This window comes from Colossoma macropomum, unplaced genomic scaffold (genome assembly GCF_904425465.1).
Source record: "Colossoma macropomum unplaced genomic scaffold, Colossoma_macropomum, whole genome shotgun sequence".
Classification (NCBI taxonomy): Eukaryota; Metazoa; Chordata; class Actinopteri; order Characiformes; family Serrasalmidae; genus Colossoma; species Colossoma macropomum.
In genome coordinates, this window is record NW_023494784.1 from 14,337,209 (window position 1) to 14,351,768 (window position 14,560).

At 38.9% G+C, this 14,560-nt stretch overlaps 1 protein-coding gene across 1 annotated transcript in view; it reads left to right on the top strand.

Annotated features, from left to right (window-relative positions):
- Positions 1 to 8,073: 8,073 nt before the first annotated feature.
- dcbld2 (discoidin, CUB and LCCL domain containing 2) overlaps positions 8,074 to 14,560 on the top strand; it is a 29,514-nt gene continuing 23,027 nt past the window's right edge. The window contains exons 1-2 of the mRNA XM_036571054.1: positions 8,074 to 8,288; positions 12,605 to 12,829. Coding sequence (XP_036426947.1) covers positions 8,204 to 8,288; positions 12,605 to 12,829 — 310 coding nt within the window. The 5' untranslated portion in view covers positions 8,074 to 8,203. The remainder of the gene's footprint in view (positions 8,289 to 12,604; positions 12,830 to 14,560) is intronic.

Sequence of the window (14,560 nt, forward strand, 5' to 3'; positions counted from 1 at the left end):
AACGTTTTGAAAATTGCAGAGGACAAGGAAAAAGTACAGAATTTTACTAGGCTACATATTTAATTCTTCATTCAGTCATGATTTACTATATCATGAGCAGCAGACAGTGAACTTAGTAGGGACTTTATGTGCAAACCTGTACACAAACTGTAAAGAGCTGTGGTTTTTGTGATCCACCAGAGACTAGCAATTCACTTCAATTATACATTTAGCTGATTTAGTGAGCAGCAGGTTATGCTAGAAATTTTGAGTGCATTGTGAGATGTGACCACACATCGCTGTGGAATTCCATTTTACTATTCAGACAGTAATGCAGATGTACATAGTGGTGTCCTACTCAGACCCATTTCAGTCACAGCCCTGGTTAAACTACCGCTCATATTCGTAATTAGCGAGATATCTAGGACTCTGTCACTTCCTAATTATGTTTGTAGTTAATCTAAGGCCTAATCTAAGATCTTCAGTCCAGCTATTAAAGGCTAACGAATTGGAAAGCTTGCTTGGCTTTATCTACCAAGAGCAGAAAACCTGATTCAAATATTTTCTTTCTGGCAGTTTAAGATTTTACCCAGAAATCATTCAGGCTTCTATGAAGGCTTTAGGGTTCCCCACTGATACATACTATGATGTAGACTAAATTGATTGATTTTATTTAACCTATGACCTCTTATGCTGATGATAATTTTAGCCTAGAATTTTAATAAAGAATCTTACTGAAAGGTGATATACAGAGTCAGCCGACAAGAGTTTCCTTGAGCAAGGGCCTCATGAAAATAAAAATTAGATAAACTGTATGTATTGTTTTAAATGAACTATTCCATAATTTGCATACATTTATAAAAATAGCTGTTATTTGCTGTTGTAGTGATTATTTTCAGTAATTTCAATGCAGCCCCTCCTGTCGTGGTTGTTATGTGATGGCACAACTGCGTGAAGACAGACTGCTGTGAACAAGGCCATTAAACCACCATCTACATTATAGAGAGGAGGCCCTTTGTTATGATTTTCTGGGTGTGGAGAGGAAAAATCTAATGATGTTATACAAGTGAAGCAAAGAAATGCAAAAAGAAGGAGAAAAGCAAAGAGTTTGTCGCTACTCTTCTGAGGTTAACTTTTTCAGTCAGAACAAAGTGCTGCACAGGCTCAGCTGACTGTATGAAATGCTAGCATAAATGTTCATATAGATAGCTCCAGTGTTGGGATAATTACTGAAAAAGTTACTGATTACTTTTTTTTTAAAATGTAATGGGATTATGTTACTTATTTCCTCCTACAAAAAGTACTCTCATTACTCATCACTTTACTTCTACCTTACTGTGTGTAGTTAAACATGTCTAGAAATAAGTTAAACAATCTTTTAATATTCTTACAACAATCTCTTAATGAGAAATATTCAAAATAATGACTAGATTTAAGATGAGTTTACTTACTTGATATTTTTGGCAGTGTACACAATTGCATCAGTAATTTAAAAATGTGCATTCAGAGGGCCCCAGAAGCACTACATCCACCCAGGTCATTTAACACCACTAAATCAAGACATTGTTTAATAAATATAAATGAGAATAATAACTGATACTTAGGCCAACTCATATGTTCTTCTGTATTATTTATTTTGCATATACATCCATCTGTAGGTTTCAGTCCCTATGCTGAAGTGCTCATACTCAGTTGTCATTAATGGATGAACCTCTGCATCATACAGACTAAGTAACTTAATGTACAAAACTACTGTACATACTACCATACCTGTGATAGCTAAGGTACATATTACCATACTGGCAATAACTAAGCAAGTTAGCTGAAGAAAACTAAAATTTAGAAGGTGCATTAGTTCAATTAATTAAAAAGATTCATTCAGAAAGAATGGATTGTCTGTTAATTACACAATATGCTTTTGTTTTGGACAGAAAAGAAGTATTGGTATGCAGGTGAGTTGTACAGTGCAGGAGTATGCGGTGCACTGTTAATATAACTCCTGAGAGGCATTTTGGAGCCCTATGGTAAAGCTGATATGCGGTTACAGTCATTTTCACCAAACATATTCTTAATGGTTTCTTGCGAACCTGTGTGAAGTGTTGTATATAATGCATTTATGTGACTGTTTTTCAGCATGGATACTGCTGTGTGTGCATTCTATGCTGTGTGTGTGTGTGTTCTCCATATGTGCTGTGAAAAGACCCTCTGTCCCACTGATTTCTCCAGCAGCTGTGTGTGTGTATGTATGTGTGAGTGTATATACAGAAGGAGAAAGAGACTGAAAGAGAGAAACATCCATGACCATCTTAGACATTTTTTATTTTAGCACATTTAGTTGATCTCAGAGATAAAGAGTGTAACTGTGTGTGCGTGTGTGTGTGTGTGTGCGTGTGTGTGTGTGTGTGTGTGTGTGTCTGGATAGATGATGCATCTTGATGGGCTTCATTTATACTTCATTTATGACTTAGCAACTGTCTTGAATAATTATTTGATATAAAATGTAATAGAATCTAAGAAATAAAAATGTAATGTAACAAACACATGGACACAGATACAAATGTATTATTATACCTGTGATAACTCGAAATCAGTTGTGCAAATACGGAGGAGGGGCAAGGGGGACATATGCACTGAGACCGATGGTGCAGCAAGGCCCAGGCTATCTTAAAAATTTTTTGGGCCCCTCATATAGATACTGACACTGTTATACACCCATAACTCTCAGCTACCAACATATATGACATCTCTTTCTTAATAACATATACAGCTTTTTCTCTTTCGTTTTAGAATCTTCTACTGCACCTTTCAAGACACTAAAATTTCTACATTTTTATTTAAACTTCATAGTGTCCTACTAAATCTATGAAGTTGCACAGGACTAGCATATTAGAATCACTTTATACACTGCATATTGTTTTTATATTGTTTAAAACATTGATTCCAGACTTTTGAACAGCAAAACCAGACTTTTAAATGCTTTGACTCTAATGCTGCTCAGTTGTACCACCATGTGCACCGATGAGGTAAGAACTGTTTTGTTTAAGCTGAGGGGCTGACAAGTAATTTTCTTAACTAGAACTAGGCTGGTCAACTGGCTAACAGGCTAAAAGATATTTAACAGGCTAAACAACTCCATCATCAATATCACATGCTTGAATTAAAGTACTTATCATATGATTCACTGTAAAACTGCAATATAAAAGCCTAAAGAATGATGGCTTACATGTTTCAGATGTTCGTGTTTCAGTCAGAAGTAGCGTCAAACCCAGGCTTTTAGCTACATCAAGCACTTTTGGGATACAGGAGCCAGTATTTAAATTCCTAAGTAATGCCCTTTGTAGGGAGCAGGGAGTAATTTGAGATTCAACCCAGTGTGGTAAGATGGGTTCCACTGAATTGATGCTATATAAGATTCACAGTGGTAATTTGGTGACCAAAAATACTTACAAATGAAGGTTTTTGCATTAAACAGTGCTATGTTATGATATGTTCATTATTATAAGACAAAAAGTTAAAAAGGTCATGATATGACCACAGTATACAGTGATGGGAGACTGAACATTCTTCTCCTAATTCAGTGGTCCACGGTTGCTTGGCAACGATACCATACTCTAAAGGCTCTTGACACTTAACAATACCGAGCAAAACAAGCAAATTACAGTCATTTTTATTTATATATTAGTAATTTTTTATACAGTGGCATTATTTATTTTTTGCACTGGCACTCATAAGATCCTAGTTATGCCACTGCTCGGAATATTACCATAACTAAATCTCTTGAGTCCTGAACTTAATCCCAACCTAGCCTCTGAAAACAAGGTGAAATATATGTTGTATTATTGAGCAGAAAACAGTGCGAGTATATGAGAGTGTAGCACTTAATTGTATATGATACAGACACCTGTAAAAGTAAAGACTGGTATACTGCATGATAAATTAACATTCTACCATGTTCTGTGACAAGTATAAAAATGCTGGACAGGCTCAGTTGACCTCAATTTCAGATCACGTTGGCAAGAGGAAAAGATAAGTAACTTTAAAAATGCGTTCATTATTGGCATACAAATGGCAGGACCTTCAGTCACATAGGCTGCTCAGACATCTGCATTTAGACCTATGTGAAAGCTATCCCATAGCACACATTCAATTACCGTGATGATTGTTCATTAATGCAACATGTAAAGAAAAAGAGAGCAGCTGTTCTTCATGTGACTGAGAATGTCATTGCAGGATGTGATTGGCAAGAACAGTCCATCCACAACTACATAAAGAGGCATATATAGTAGGATTGCAGTACATTAACCGATCCTTACAAAGACGAATGACAAAAAAATATCCTCATCCTTCACTATATTTTCCACAAGTGGGCGAGTGCACGTGTGGCATAGAGCAAGAGAATAGTACAGGCCTGAATGCTTGACCTCTACAATGAGGGGGTCCAGTGGATCTGTTATGCTGTGGGGCATTTTAGTGTCATTATTTTGGCCTCCTTGTAGCTTTAGAGGGAAAGGTCACTGCAAATCAATACAAAGTTTTTCTGATTGATCTAGTGATGAATCGATACCATTTTTTCAGAGTACAAATGCACATTTTTAGTGCTCACTCGATACAGAGTCCAGTACGATACTGAGTAACCTACTTAGAATTAAGTATTTGTCAGTGAAAATGAGTGTAATGTATCTTAACAGTTAAATCATTTAAATTTAGCTGATTTTAAATCACATGCCTTAGATCCTTACCTTGGATCGAGTAGTGTTACAGTGGAGACGAGCGGGTTTTGTGTGTACATTGTGCTTATATCACACAGTATCAGCTGATATTGGAATGTTAGTATTGGTGAATTTTTATGAGTACAAGTAAATGAACACGATATTACCCAATACCTGATACCAGTATCAGTACTGATGCATTCTGATCACCCCTATCCTATGATGAAACATTTCAATCTGCAGCAAGTGGTTACTTCTAGGATGACAATACCCCTATCCACAAGGCACAAAAGATCACTAAATGATTGAAATTAACAGTGAAATGCAGAGAGGATGACAGACTGTAACCATGAAATGCAGAGTGTATGATAGATTGTAACAGTGAAATGCAGAGTGGATGATAGATTGTAACAATGAAATGCAGAGTGGATGATGGACTGTAACCATGAAATGCAGAATGTATGATAGATTGTAACAGTGAAATTCAGAGTGTATGATAGACTGTAACCATGAAATGCAGAATGTATGATAGATTGTAACAGTGAAATGCAGAGTGGATGATAGACTGTAACCATGAAATGCAGAGTGTATGATAGATTGTAACAGTGAAATGCAGAGTGGATGATAGAATGGACCACTAACATGTATAAATCGGCTTTTATTGGTGAGACTGGTGAAGTTTTAAAAACATTTTGTAAAGGCTGTAGTTTTTAAAGATCACATTCAGCACCATAGATTTAAACCGAAATTAACATTTTGAAAAATTACTCAGTATAGACATCATTGTCAAAATAGGTATTTGGAACAAACAACAACATGCAAGCTTTGTGAGAGATTATTTATGTGATTTGTTTGGAAAGAAGTTCATGTTTATTTTGAGTTTGTGTGAAATACCAGACCATAAAACACAAGATATAGAGTTACTAAAGAAGACTTTGACACATTCAGACAAGATAAGGAACATAATGGCAGCAGAAGTCAACAGTCAGTATTAGCTTTGATTAGATTTGAGGGTTTGATTAATAAACCAGATCAATAAATGATTAAAAAACATCATAGAAGCAAATGTTTTATGTTGATGTTTAACTGGGACTGATTTTACAGACTGCAGTTTATCATCCTTTCCACTCTGTGGCGCTCATGTGCTGCTAAAGGCTTTGCTTTAAAAAATCAAACCGCTTCAGGGCGCAGGAGATTTCAGTGTAGGGAGTGTTGCTGTGCATGTTCTGTCTCCCCCTCTCTCTCTTACTCACTCACTCACTCACTGACTCGCACATACACACACACACACACACACACACACACACACACACACACACACACGTCTGTGTAGACACTTTAACAGAACTGATAAGATAGCACTTGTAGCTGAAGGACTCTGATTCACTACATAGGCATGCCAAGGACACAGAGAGAGAGAGAGAGAGAGAGAGAGAGAGAGAGAGAGAGAGAGAGAGAGAGAAAGAGAGAGAGAGATTGTTTTTTTGGAGGAAGAGACAGTAATTGGTTCCGGCAGGGACTTTTGATAAAGAATAGTCCACTAGGCCTGCGCACTTTCTTCTCTCCATAAATATCAGGCTGACATTTTGTCCTCTAGGCCTGCACAGTCAAGACAAATTTCCACCACTACTAAACTATCTTCATGATGCGCTTATATGCTTTATGTCTGACTCTGTGGGGCTAGGATGATACTATCTCATACTTTTAGAAGGACAGGATACAGAAGAACTGCAGCTAGACCCTTCTGAGGGTAATATCTTGTAAATACATTTAATGACTAAGCCATTTTGCCCTCTTTGTAGCACTTTTAGCCGTTGTCTCTCTCCCACAGCTTGGATTGCTGTGTCTCCCCCTCTTAAATTATTTCCAGTTTTATCAAGTTCTTTGGATTGCATTTACTCTTTTAATATGATGATCATTTATTTACACTCTCTCTTTTACAGTGAATGTAAGTTCAGTTTAACTTGGAAAGGCAAGTTTAAAACCACTGATACTGCATTTTGTTCACCCTGCTTTTTTGTTTGTCCTACTCTTTCATATGACTTATGTCTAGCAATTAATAATTACCTGATGGGTTGAATTGTGTCTGTTAGAGCTGGAAAGACATAAAAAATGGTATAGATCATCATGGGGTTCCTAGTGACAGGACTGAGAATCACTGGTGAGAATCACTTGATGAGAATCTGTTAGTACTTTGTATCTTTATGTCAGAAGGAGGCTATTAGGAAATACTCTCTGCAATCTGTTGTATTTATTTACCTTATTTGGACTAGGCATTTATTTAGATTTTAGATTTATTTAGATTTAGATTATTTATATTTAAGTGTTATTCACTTGTTTATTTAGTCATTTGTTTGGGTAAGTACTGTTTAGATAGTACAGAGACCTCCTCCCACTTATTTATTTGTCTCTGTATTAACATCTTAAAGGGGATTTCCACTGATTTTTCAAATGTCCTGCATAATTCAATGGCTGAGATTGTAACAAAGTCATTCAGTGTTTTGATGTGAAATGGTTCATTGCTGCCTGATTTCTTTATAGTGGTGGTGATAGAAACCAGGGGCATGATGTCTACAACATAAATATAGCCATTTTATTTTCTATCCAAAACCTCCGGTAAACCTACATGCCTCTTTCAGGTTTTATATGTAATGCCGATGATGATAAAATAATAGTAAATCAGGGGTAAAAAATTGTTTCTTTTCGGGACTCTATACCGATCCACCATTCATAATCATTTCATGTAATAACCTTCTGAGAGGGATCTTTTAAAGGCACTAATTACTCTTTAGACATCTGGTTCCTATAACCATCACAGTGAACAATTCTGACTTGGTACGTTTCTCTATAACTGAGCATTTCACATCAAAACACTCTGAATGACTTTACGTCCTAAACCTTTAAATATACAGCAATTATGAAAAATCAGTGAAATTCCCCTTTAAGCCCCTGCCAGCATTACTCCATTAACCTTCCCCTGCTTTGTATTACCCAGCTAAAAACTTCTCTTCTTCGTGTCTCCCCACCAAACCCCTCTCTTTCTCTGCATTACCACCTCACTTTACATGCCCAAAATGTGTACTAGCCAATAAACCTCTCGAATCCCCCTCCCTTTCTCTGTATTACACAGCTAAACTCCTCCCCATCTGTTATAGCCTGCTAAACCCTCTCTGCATTGCCCTGTTAAAACCTCAATCTGGCTGTTACTACTGAAGCCGCAGCCCTTCTTATTACCCTGCTAAGCCATGACCCCTCTCTACATACCCACTTTAGCCGCCTGATCCATTACTCCGCTAAACCACGCCCTCTCTATATTATTCCCTCGTGTCCCTGCTGCAGTACCGTGTTCGTCCACTGGAGGCCGCATTTTGAGCCGGAAGTTTGGCCGTGTCTCCCCGGTTTGTGGCCGGAGAGCCGCAGCAGGCCGCTACAGACGGAGGCGGATCAGAGCTCCTGAATCCGCGGAGCGCGGATCTGCTGCCCAAAGCGCGCATTATGCAGGCGGACTGGCCGGGATGGACACAGCGCTAATGCTGGGGAGAGGAACCGGCCTCTTCTTCATCATCCTCTTCTCCGCCAGAGGATCACGGGCGCAGAAAGGTAAGGTAGTCTGAGCTGGGCGCGGACTCTCCGCGGAGGTTGATCAAACTTTGCCTGTCTAAATGCTCCGAAAGGGCCTGGAGCTGCGGTTTCACAACTCAGCACACCGAGATGCTGAATGTGGAGACCCCGCTCAATGCCTTACATGGGCTGGCCGCTCTCTGTCCTCTCTCCTCTCTCCCCTCTCCCAAATATGTAGCTGCAGCTCTTAGAACAGGACACTATGGCCATTCTGAGGGATAATCAAAGATTTGCCACACAGCCTTGCGAAGGAGTCAGTTGAGGCTTTCAGGTGGTGATGAGAGGAGGGGGGTCGCACCATTTGGCCGAGTAGAGAGCTCAGGGGGAAGGGCCTGACTGTGGCAATAACGGTAAACAGTGCAATAGACGCGTGAAGCAGAAGGAGCGGTAGAATTCAGAGTGAATGGAACTGCTGCTTTATCTCCTTGTTTCTAAGACGTCGTCCAAAACTTCACCAGCATTTTTAACAGCACTGTTTATGGATCAGTCTTAAAATAAAACAGATGTGAACAGGAGGTGTATCTTATGTGTGTGTGAGTGTGTGCAGTGAACTTGGAGGGGTACATGAGGATGTTTTTGCTTTAGGGGCCTGGACATTGTCCAGTGGTGGTTACGTAACAGCAGCTCAGCTCGAGAAGAGATTCATTCGGTGTGTAAACGCGTGACAGGCTGTGCGATCAGCTGGGATCTCGCCAGTGTGTGTGTGTGTGTGTGTGTGTGTGTATGTGTGTGTATGTATGTATGCGCACAGGGAAGGCAGAAACCAGAGATGAGATATCCACTTAACGGTGCTTTGTGCTGATGTTGCAAGAAAAATCTCTCATAGCAGTTGACTGTGTGGTCACTCATTTCAGCTGTACAAGAGAGGCACAAATTTGATAGGAAGGTCGGCAGAAGATCCGAGCTTCTTATGATCCATTAACTGAGTACCTCTACTGAAAGCCCATTGTATTACACAGATAACAAGCAGTACTGCATCTCTACTTCCTTCTTTTTGTTATGTACACAGTGAGTAGCTCTTGGTGATTCTATAGGTATTTCTGAATGAAGGAAAAGTGCTGACCATTTCTTTAAAAGTAGTGGCTACCAACCTTGCTTCTGGAGATGTACCGTCCTGCTGACTTTAGATCTAACCTTAATCGAACCCGCCTGATGCATCTAATTATTATAGAAGTACAATTGATCGATTGAATGAGGTGTGTTAGAGTTGGGTTGGAGGTGAAACCTGCAGTTAGGTAGATCTTCAGAAGAAGGGTTAATGACCACTGCTTCAAAGCCACTCAGATGAATGACTGAAGTTAGCACTTGTACTGTGGAGCAAAGGTTAATCATTGACACAAAAATAGGTTTCAGGTCATGTCAGGTGCCTCACTGTAAATGACACTATATATGCTTTATAATGCTTTTATCTGCAGAGACCATATTTCAAACTATGAAGAAGTTTTAGTCTATAGCAATAAAAGAACTGCAAGTAATGTACATGTTTTGTGCATGTTTGCATGAATGTAGGTGAATATTTTAGCTATTGTCACTGTGTATTAAAACATTTATCTCCATTTTTAATTAACACATCAGCTGCTCTTTACAGTGTGACAATTTTATGATGAATGGACCAATAGAAATGTTCCAGAATTATTTAATTAAAATCTCTTTATCTTCAAAAGGCCCATATCTTACATTTTTGTTGTGTTTTATTTTTTCCCTTCAACATTTGTATGGTTTTGTGAACCATTCTTCATATTTTTTTCCCTTTAGCATGAAACAAGCTGTTCTCCTGTGCTTTTAAAAAAGTCTGTTGCGGCACATAACAAAAACACAGCTGGATGAGTGAGAAATCCAACCGGCTCCCCCTGCATTAAAGCCAGGTTAGATCAGGAGTCACAACCCAAATGATAAGAAGAGCCATTTTGTCCTTTCAACAAAGTCAAACCACCTCAGGAGCCACAACATTTAATGCCCAGTATGTCTTAGTATGTATTAATGTCCTAGTATGGGCTAAGAATAGAAACGAGAGCGCAGATTTACTTTGCTCTGCTTTAAGCTGTGGCTACAGCCGCCTTCCTTCCATCTCCGCCAGAAAACTTTTCCTCAAAACTAGAAGAGTTTCTTGTAAAATGTCTCAGCATCCGGCTGTTTTACGAGGCTGAAGTCGCTTCTCATTCGCCAGCTTCTCGTTCTAATTTTCCCGTTCCACCTTAAATTCTGCTTTAGGCGCCGAATGTAACTGCTGCACCATTTAAGGTGGAACGGGAAAATTCGAAAGAGAAGGGAGTTCATTTTAGCAACTTTTTAGAGAAAGACAGTCCCTCATTGTAGATTTAACCAACCGCGCTGCTTATAAATGCGAATAGTCCTCCAAATGTTCATCTTAATCTCTATTTCTTCGTTCGCTGCTGGCGAGGCCAGACTTCGGGGCTATGTGACCTGCTGTCTGCTATCTGTTCTCAGTCGTTGAGAACCAGGGCTTTCGCGCTATGCTGCACACTTTGGAGCCGAGATTCAGCGTCCAGTCGGGAAGGATGGCTGTAACGTGCTGCGTGGACACCCATTACCACTGGATCTTATTTCAGGGTAACAGCGCATTTTATCGCAGATGAGTGGCAGTAGCGTCTCTGAATGAGAGCCTTCTAGTTCACTTGCCACATCACTTCCATTTGATTTATTAATAAAAGATATTTTAGATATTTAAAGCAAAGTATTTGTAATGATCCATAATACATTTACATTATGGATCATTACAAATACTTTGCTTTAAAATCCCCTTTTTTTAGACAGTAGGAAGATAGAAATCCTGTATAGAGAAAAAAGTGATAAAATCGTGAGGTGTCTAAAGATTCCCTTCCTAGTTCTGGACTGCAGGCAGGGTAGTCTAGCACCCAAACTCTCCGATTACGAAGCCATGCTGTTGTAACATGCAGAATGTGGTTTGGTGTTCTCGTGTGGAAATAAGCATGGGCGTCTTTGAAAAAGATGGCAACTAAAAGGCAGTATATGTTACTCCAAAATGTGATCGGCATTAATGGTGCTTTCACAGATGTGCAGATCACCCAAGAATAACCCCATACCATGATAGATGCTGACTTTTGAACTTTACACTAGTAACAGTCTGGATAGTCCTTGTCTTCTTTGGTCCGGAGAGCACAATATCCATGATTTCCATAAACAATCTAAATGCTTGACTCATAAGACCACAGTACACATCTCCGCTGTGCATCAGTCCATTTCAGAAGAGCTCAAGCCCAGAGAGATCTGTGGTGTTTTTGGATGCTATTGGCGTTTGGCTTCTTAACTTGCATTTGTTGATGCAGCGATGAACAGTGTTTATTAACAATGGTTAGTCAAAGTGTTCCTGAGCCCATGTGGTGAAATCCATCACAGAAACATGCTGGTTTTTAATGCAGTGCCATCTCTGGGATCGAAGATCACACATTCAGGGTTTTCAGCCTTTTCCTTTCTGCACAGATATTTCTCCAGATTCCCTGAATCTTCTGATGATATTATGCACTGTTTAGGGTGAAATACCTAAAATTCTTGCAATCCCTGGCTGAGGAATGTTATTTTTAAACTGTTGGATTTTTTGCTGATGCATTTTTGGCAGAGTGGTGAGCCTCAATCCATTCTTGCTCATAAAGGACTAGGCCTTTACTGGATGCTCCTGTTATACCCAAGCATAACTGCATCACCTTTGTAAGATGTAGTCTTAAATTGCCCCTGTCCCAACTTTTTTTGGAAAGTGTTGCATCTGTTCTGATAGGCTGTCCCATATGTGCTGCATTCAAACATTACTCAGAACTGAAACACTCCTTCAGACTTCATTATGGGTGGGTGGGGCTAGACTGCTGTAGGCTGAATATGTGGATATGTGTAAATGAGTTGGTTCTCGTGATTACAGAAACAATAAATTCAAAATACAACTGTATGAACTGGGTAGTAAGTGGTAAGTTATCAACTTTAACAGTGTTTACATATTACTGTGGACTTTTTAATTTCAAAATTAGCCAGGGACATTTTTTTTTTTCCATGAAATAGACCCTTGAATTTACATTAATATGTAAGATAATTTTTGCCTTCTCCTGTAGAGGCATTTTGGAGATACATGTGGGGTTTGTTGTACACTGGTGATAGGATAGCACTTGCGGTAGTCCTTTTTCAGATTTTCAAAGATGTTACAAAGATGTTATAAAGCAGTGATTACCAAAGTTACCAAAGTTAGAAACACTAATTCGACACAGAGACAGGTTTGCCATGCACCTTGTGGTATTTCTGTTATTCATTTGGGTATATGTGTGTTGTAGGTGATGGCTGTGGGCACACTGTGCTTGGGACAGGCAGTGGCAGTATAGCATCTCTGGGCTATCCTTTGTCTTACCCGACACACTCAGTTTGCGAGTGGGAGATCAGTGTGAGTGCGGGAGACACGCTCGTCCTGCGCGTGGCCGACCTCGATATCCACACACAAAACTGCCAGGTGTCCTACTTGCGGCTGTTCAACGGCATCGGAGCAGGCAGGACAGAAATCGGTAAGAGGTGTTTTCTGCTTTAACTTATTCTGTTCTTCATTCTTACACTGTAGTCATTCACAGTATACTGCAACCCTTACTTTATGTGAGGAACTGGAGTGTTGGGAGATCTACAGCAATAGACGTGAATGGCAGGAACTCAAAAAAAACTGAAATGTGTCTATGAGTGACAAGGACTACACAATACCTAGTCACCCAGATGTAACTTTTTATGATGTTTAAGTCTGAGAAATATCCAAACACTTCTCTAAAGTCTAGGGCAGGGATCATCAACTAGCATGCCATGGTTTGAATGTGGAACCAGCAAAGTATTTCAGTGGACCGGACTGAAAATTCTGTAGCAAAGCCGATTAACGTATGCAAAATGACACACATGAACACGAAAAAGCATGGCTTTTGTAGCAGTCATGTCTTGCAGTTATTAAAATATTTTTATTAAATTAATTTTATTTTTATTTTAGTTAATAAATGGGGATGCTAGTGTAACTCCCTTTGGAGCATAGAAGCCTACAGGTTTACATCTTGCTATTCTATTTAAATGCAATAACACCATTAATTATGCTGTTATATTATCAATTGCATTTATATTTTGTATTTTTTGTATTAAGAATTTTGAGTCTGAACTTTTCCCATTGTTTTTGATAATAAAAAATTATGAATATACAAAAAAATTGAAAATGTTGTTTTTTTTTCCCCACAAAACAAAACTCAACTCCTTTTAGTCAAATACAAATCCCTTTTATTCACAAATACATTATCAGTTGAAAGTTTAAAATCCAAACTCTTAACATAACCTTGCTGTTTCAATCAGCTACAAGTGACAAATAATTAATTACAGCATGTTATTGCCAGTGGTAACTGTGACTTCTAAGGATTACATGGTGTGCCACACTAACTCAGAATCAAACTGATAGAAAGGGCTGTAGCCCCTGACACCATAAGTACCTCTACTGATGGAAAAGTTTTTTTTGTTGTTGAAGTACTTAGTGAGTAGTTCTTGGAGATTCTATAGATGTTCAGTCTTAGGGAATGGTAGAAGTCCACTCTATTTATTTTGGGTCTTCGTGATGATGACCGTGATAGGGGTAGGCAATATAGCATAAATATAGTATCCTGATACTTGAAGATATTTTCATAATGCACAATATGGTCGGGGTGTGAATTCTTTTCTTTTGGGGGTGGGATTTTTATCCAATTTTCTCCTCAGAAAGGTAGACAGGAGGATGATTGGTAACCACAGCTTTACCAGCCTTAAAGGTACTTCGATAAATGGTTGAAGTTAGCACAGTGTAGAATTATAGCATGCTACTGCCAGCGCTAACTGTGACTTAAAAGTATTAAACAGTGTGCTAACAGGCACGCTAACTTGAAATCAGCAGTCCGTACTTTAAACTAATCAAGCAGATTTGCTGGAGGAGGATGTTCATGATTTGGGAAAAATAAATGACTCCACAGTAAAAGACAGAACTCATTAGAAGAGAAAGGTGTGCACAGTTTCTGGTGAACTGTGTTGTAATCAAATGCGGCAGAGATATTTTTGGTGTTGAGAATCTGAGAGTGTGCCAGTAAATTATGGATTTCCTGTCAGTCAGCAGAGTATAGAAAGCTTTTCGTGATGTCTTCCTTAATGTCTCTATTTCCAAATACTTTATTCAAGTAATGGTTGTATGAAGAGCACCCGGTCCTCTTTTTTTCGATGCCTTGTCGTGTAGTGACAGGCTTCAGCTGTTT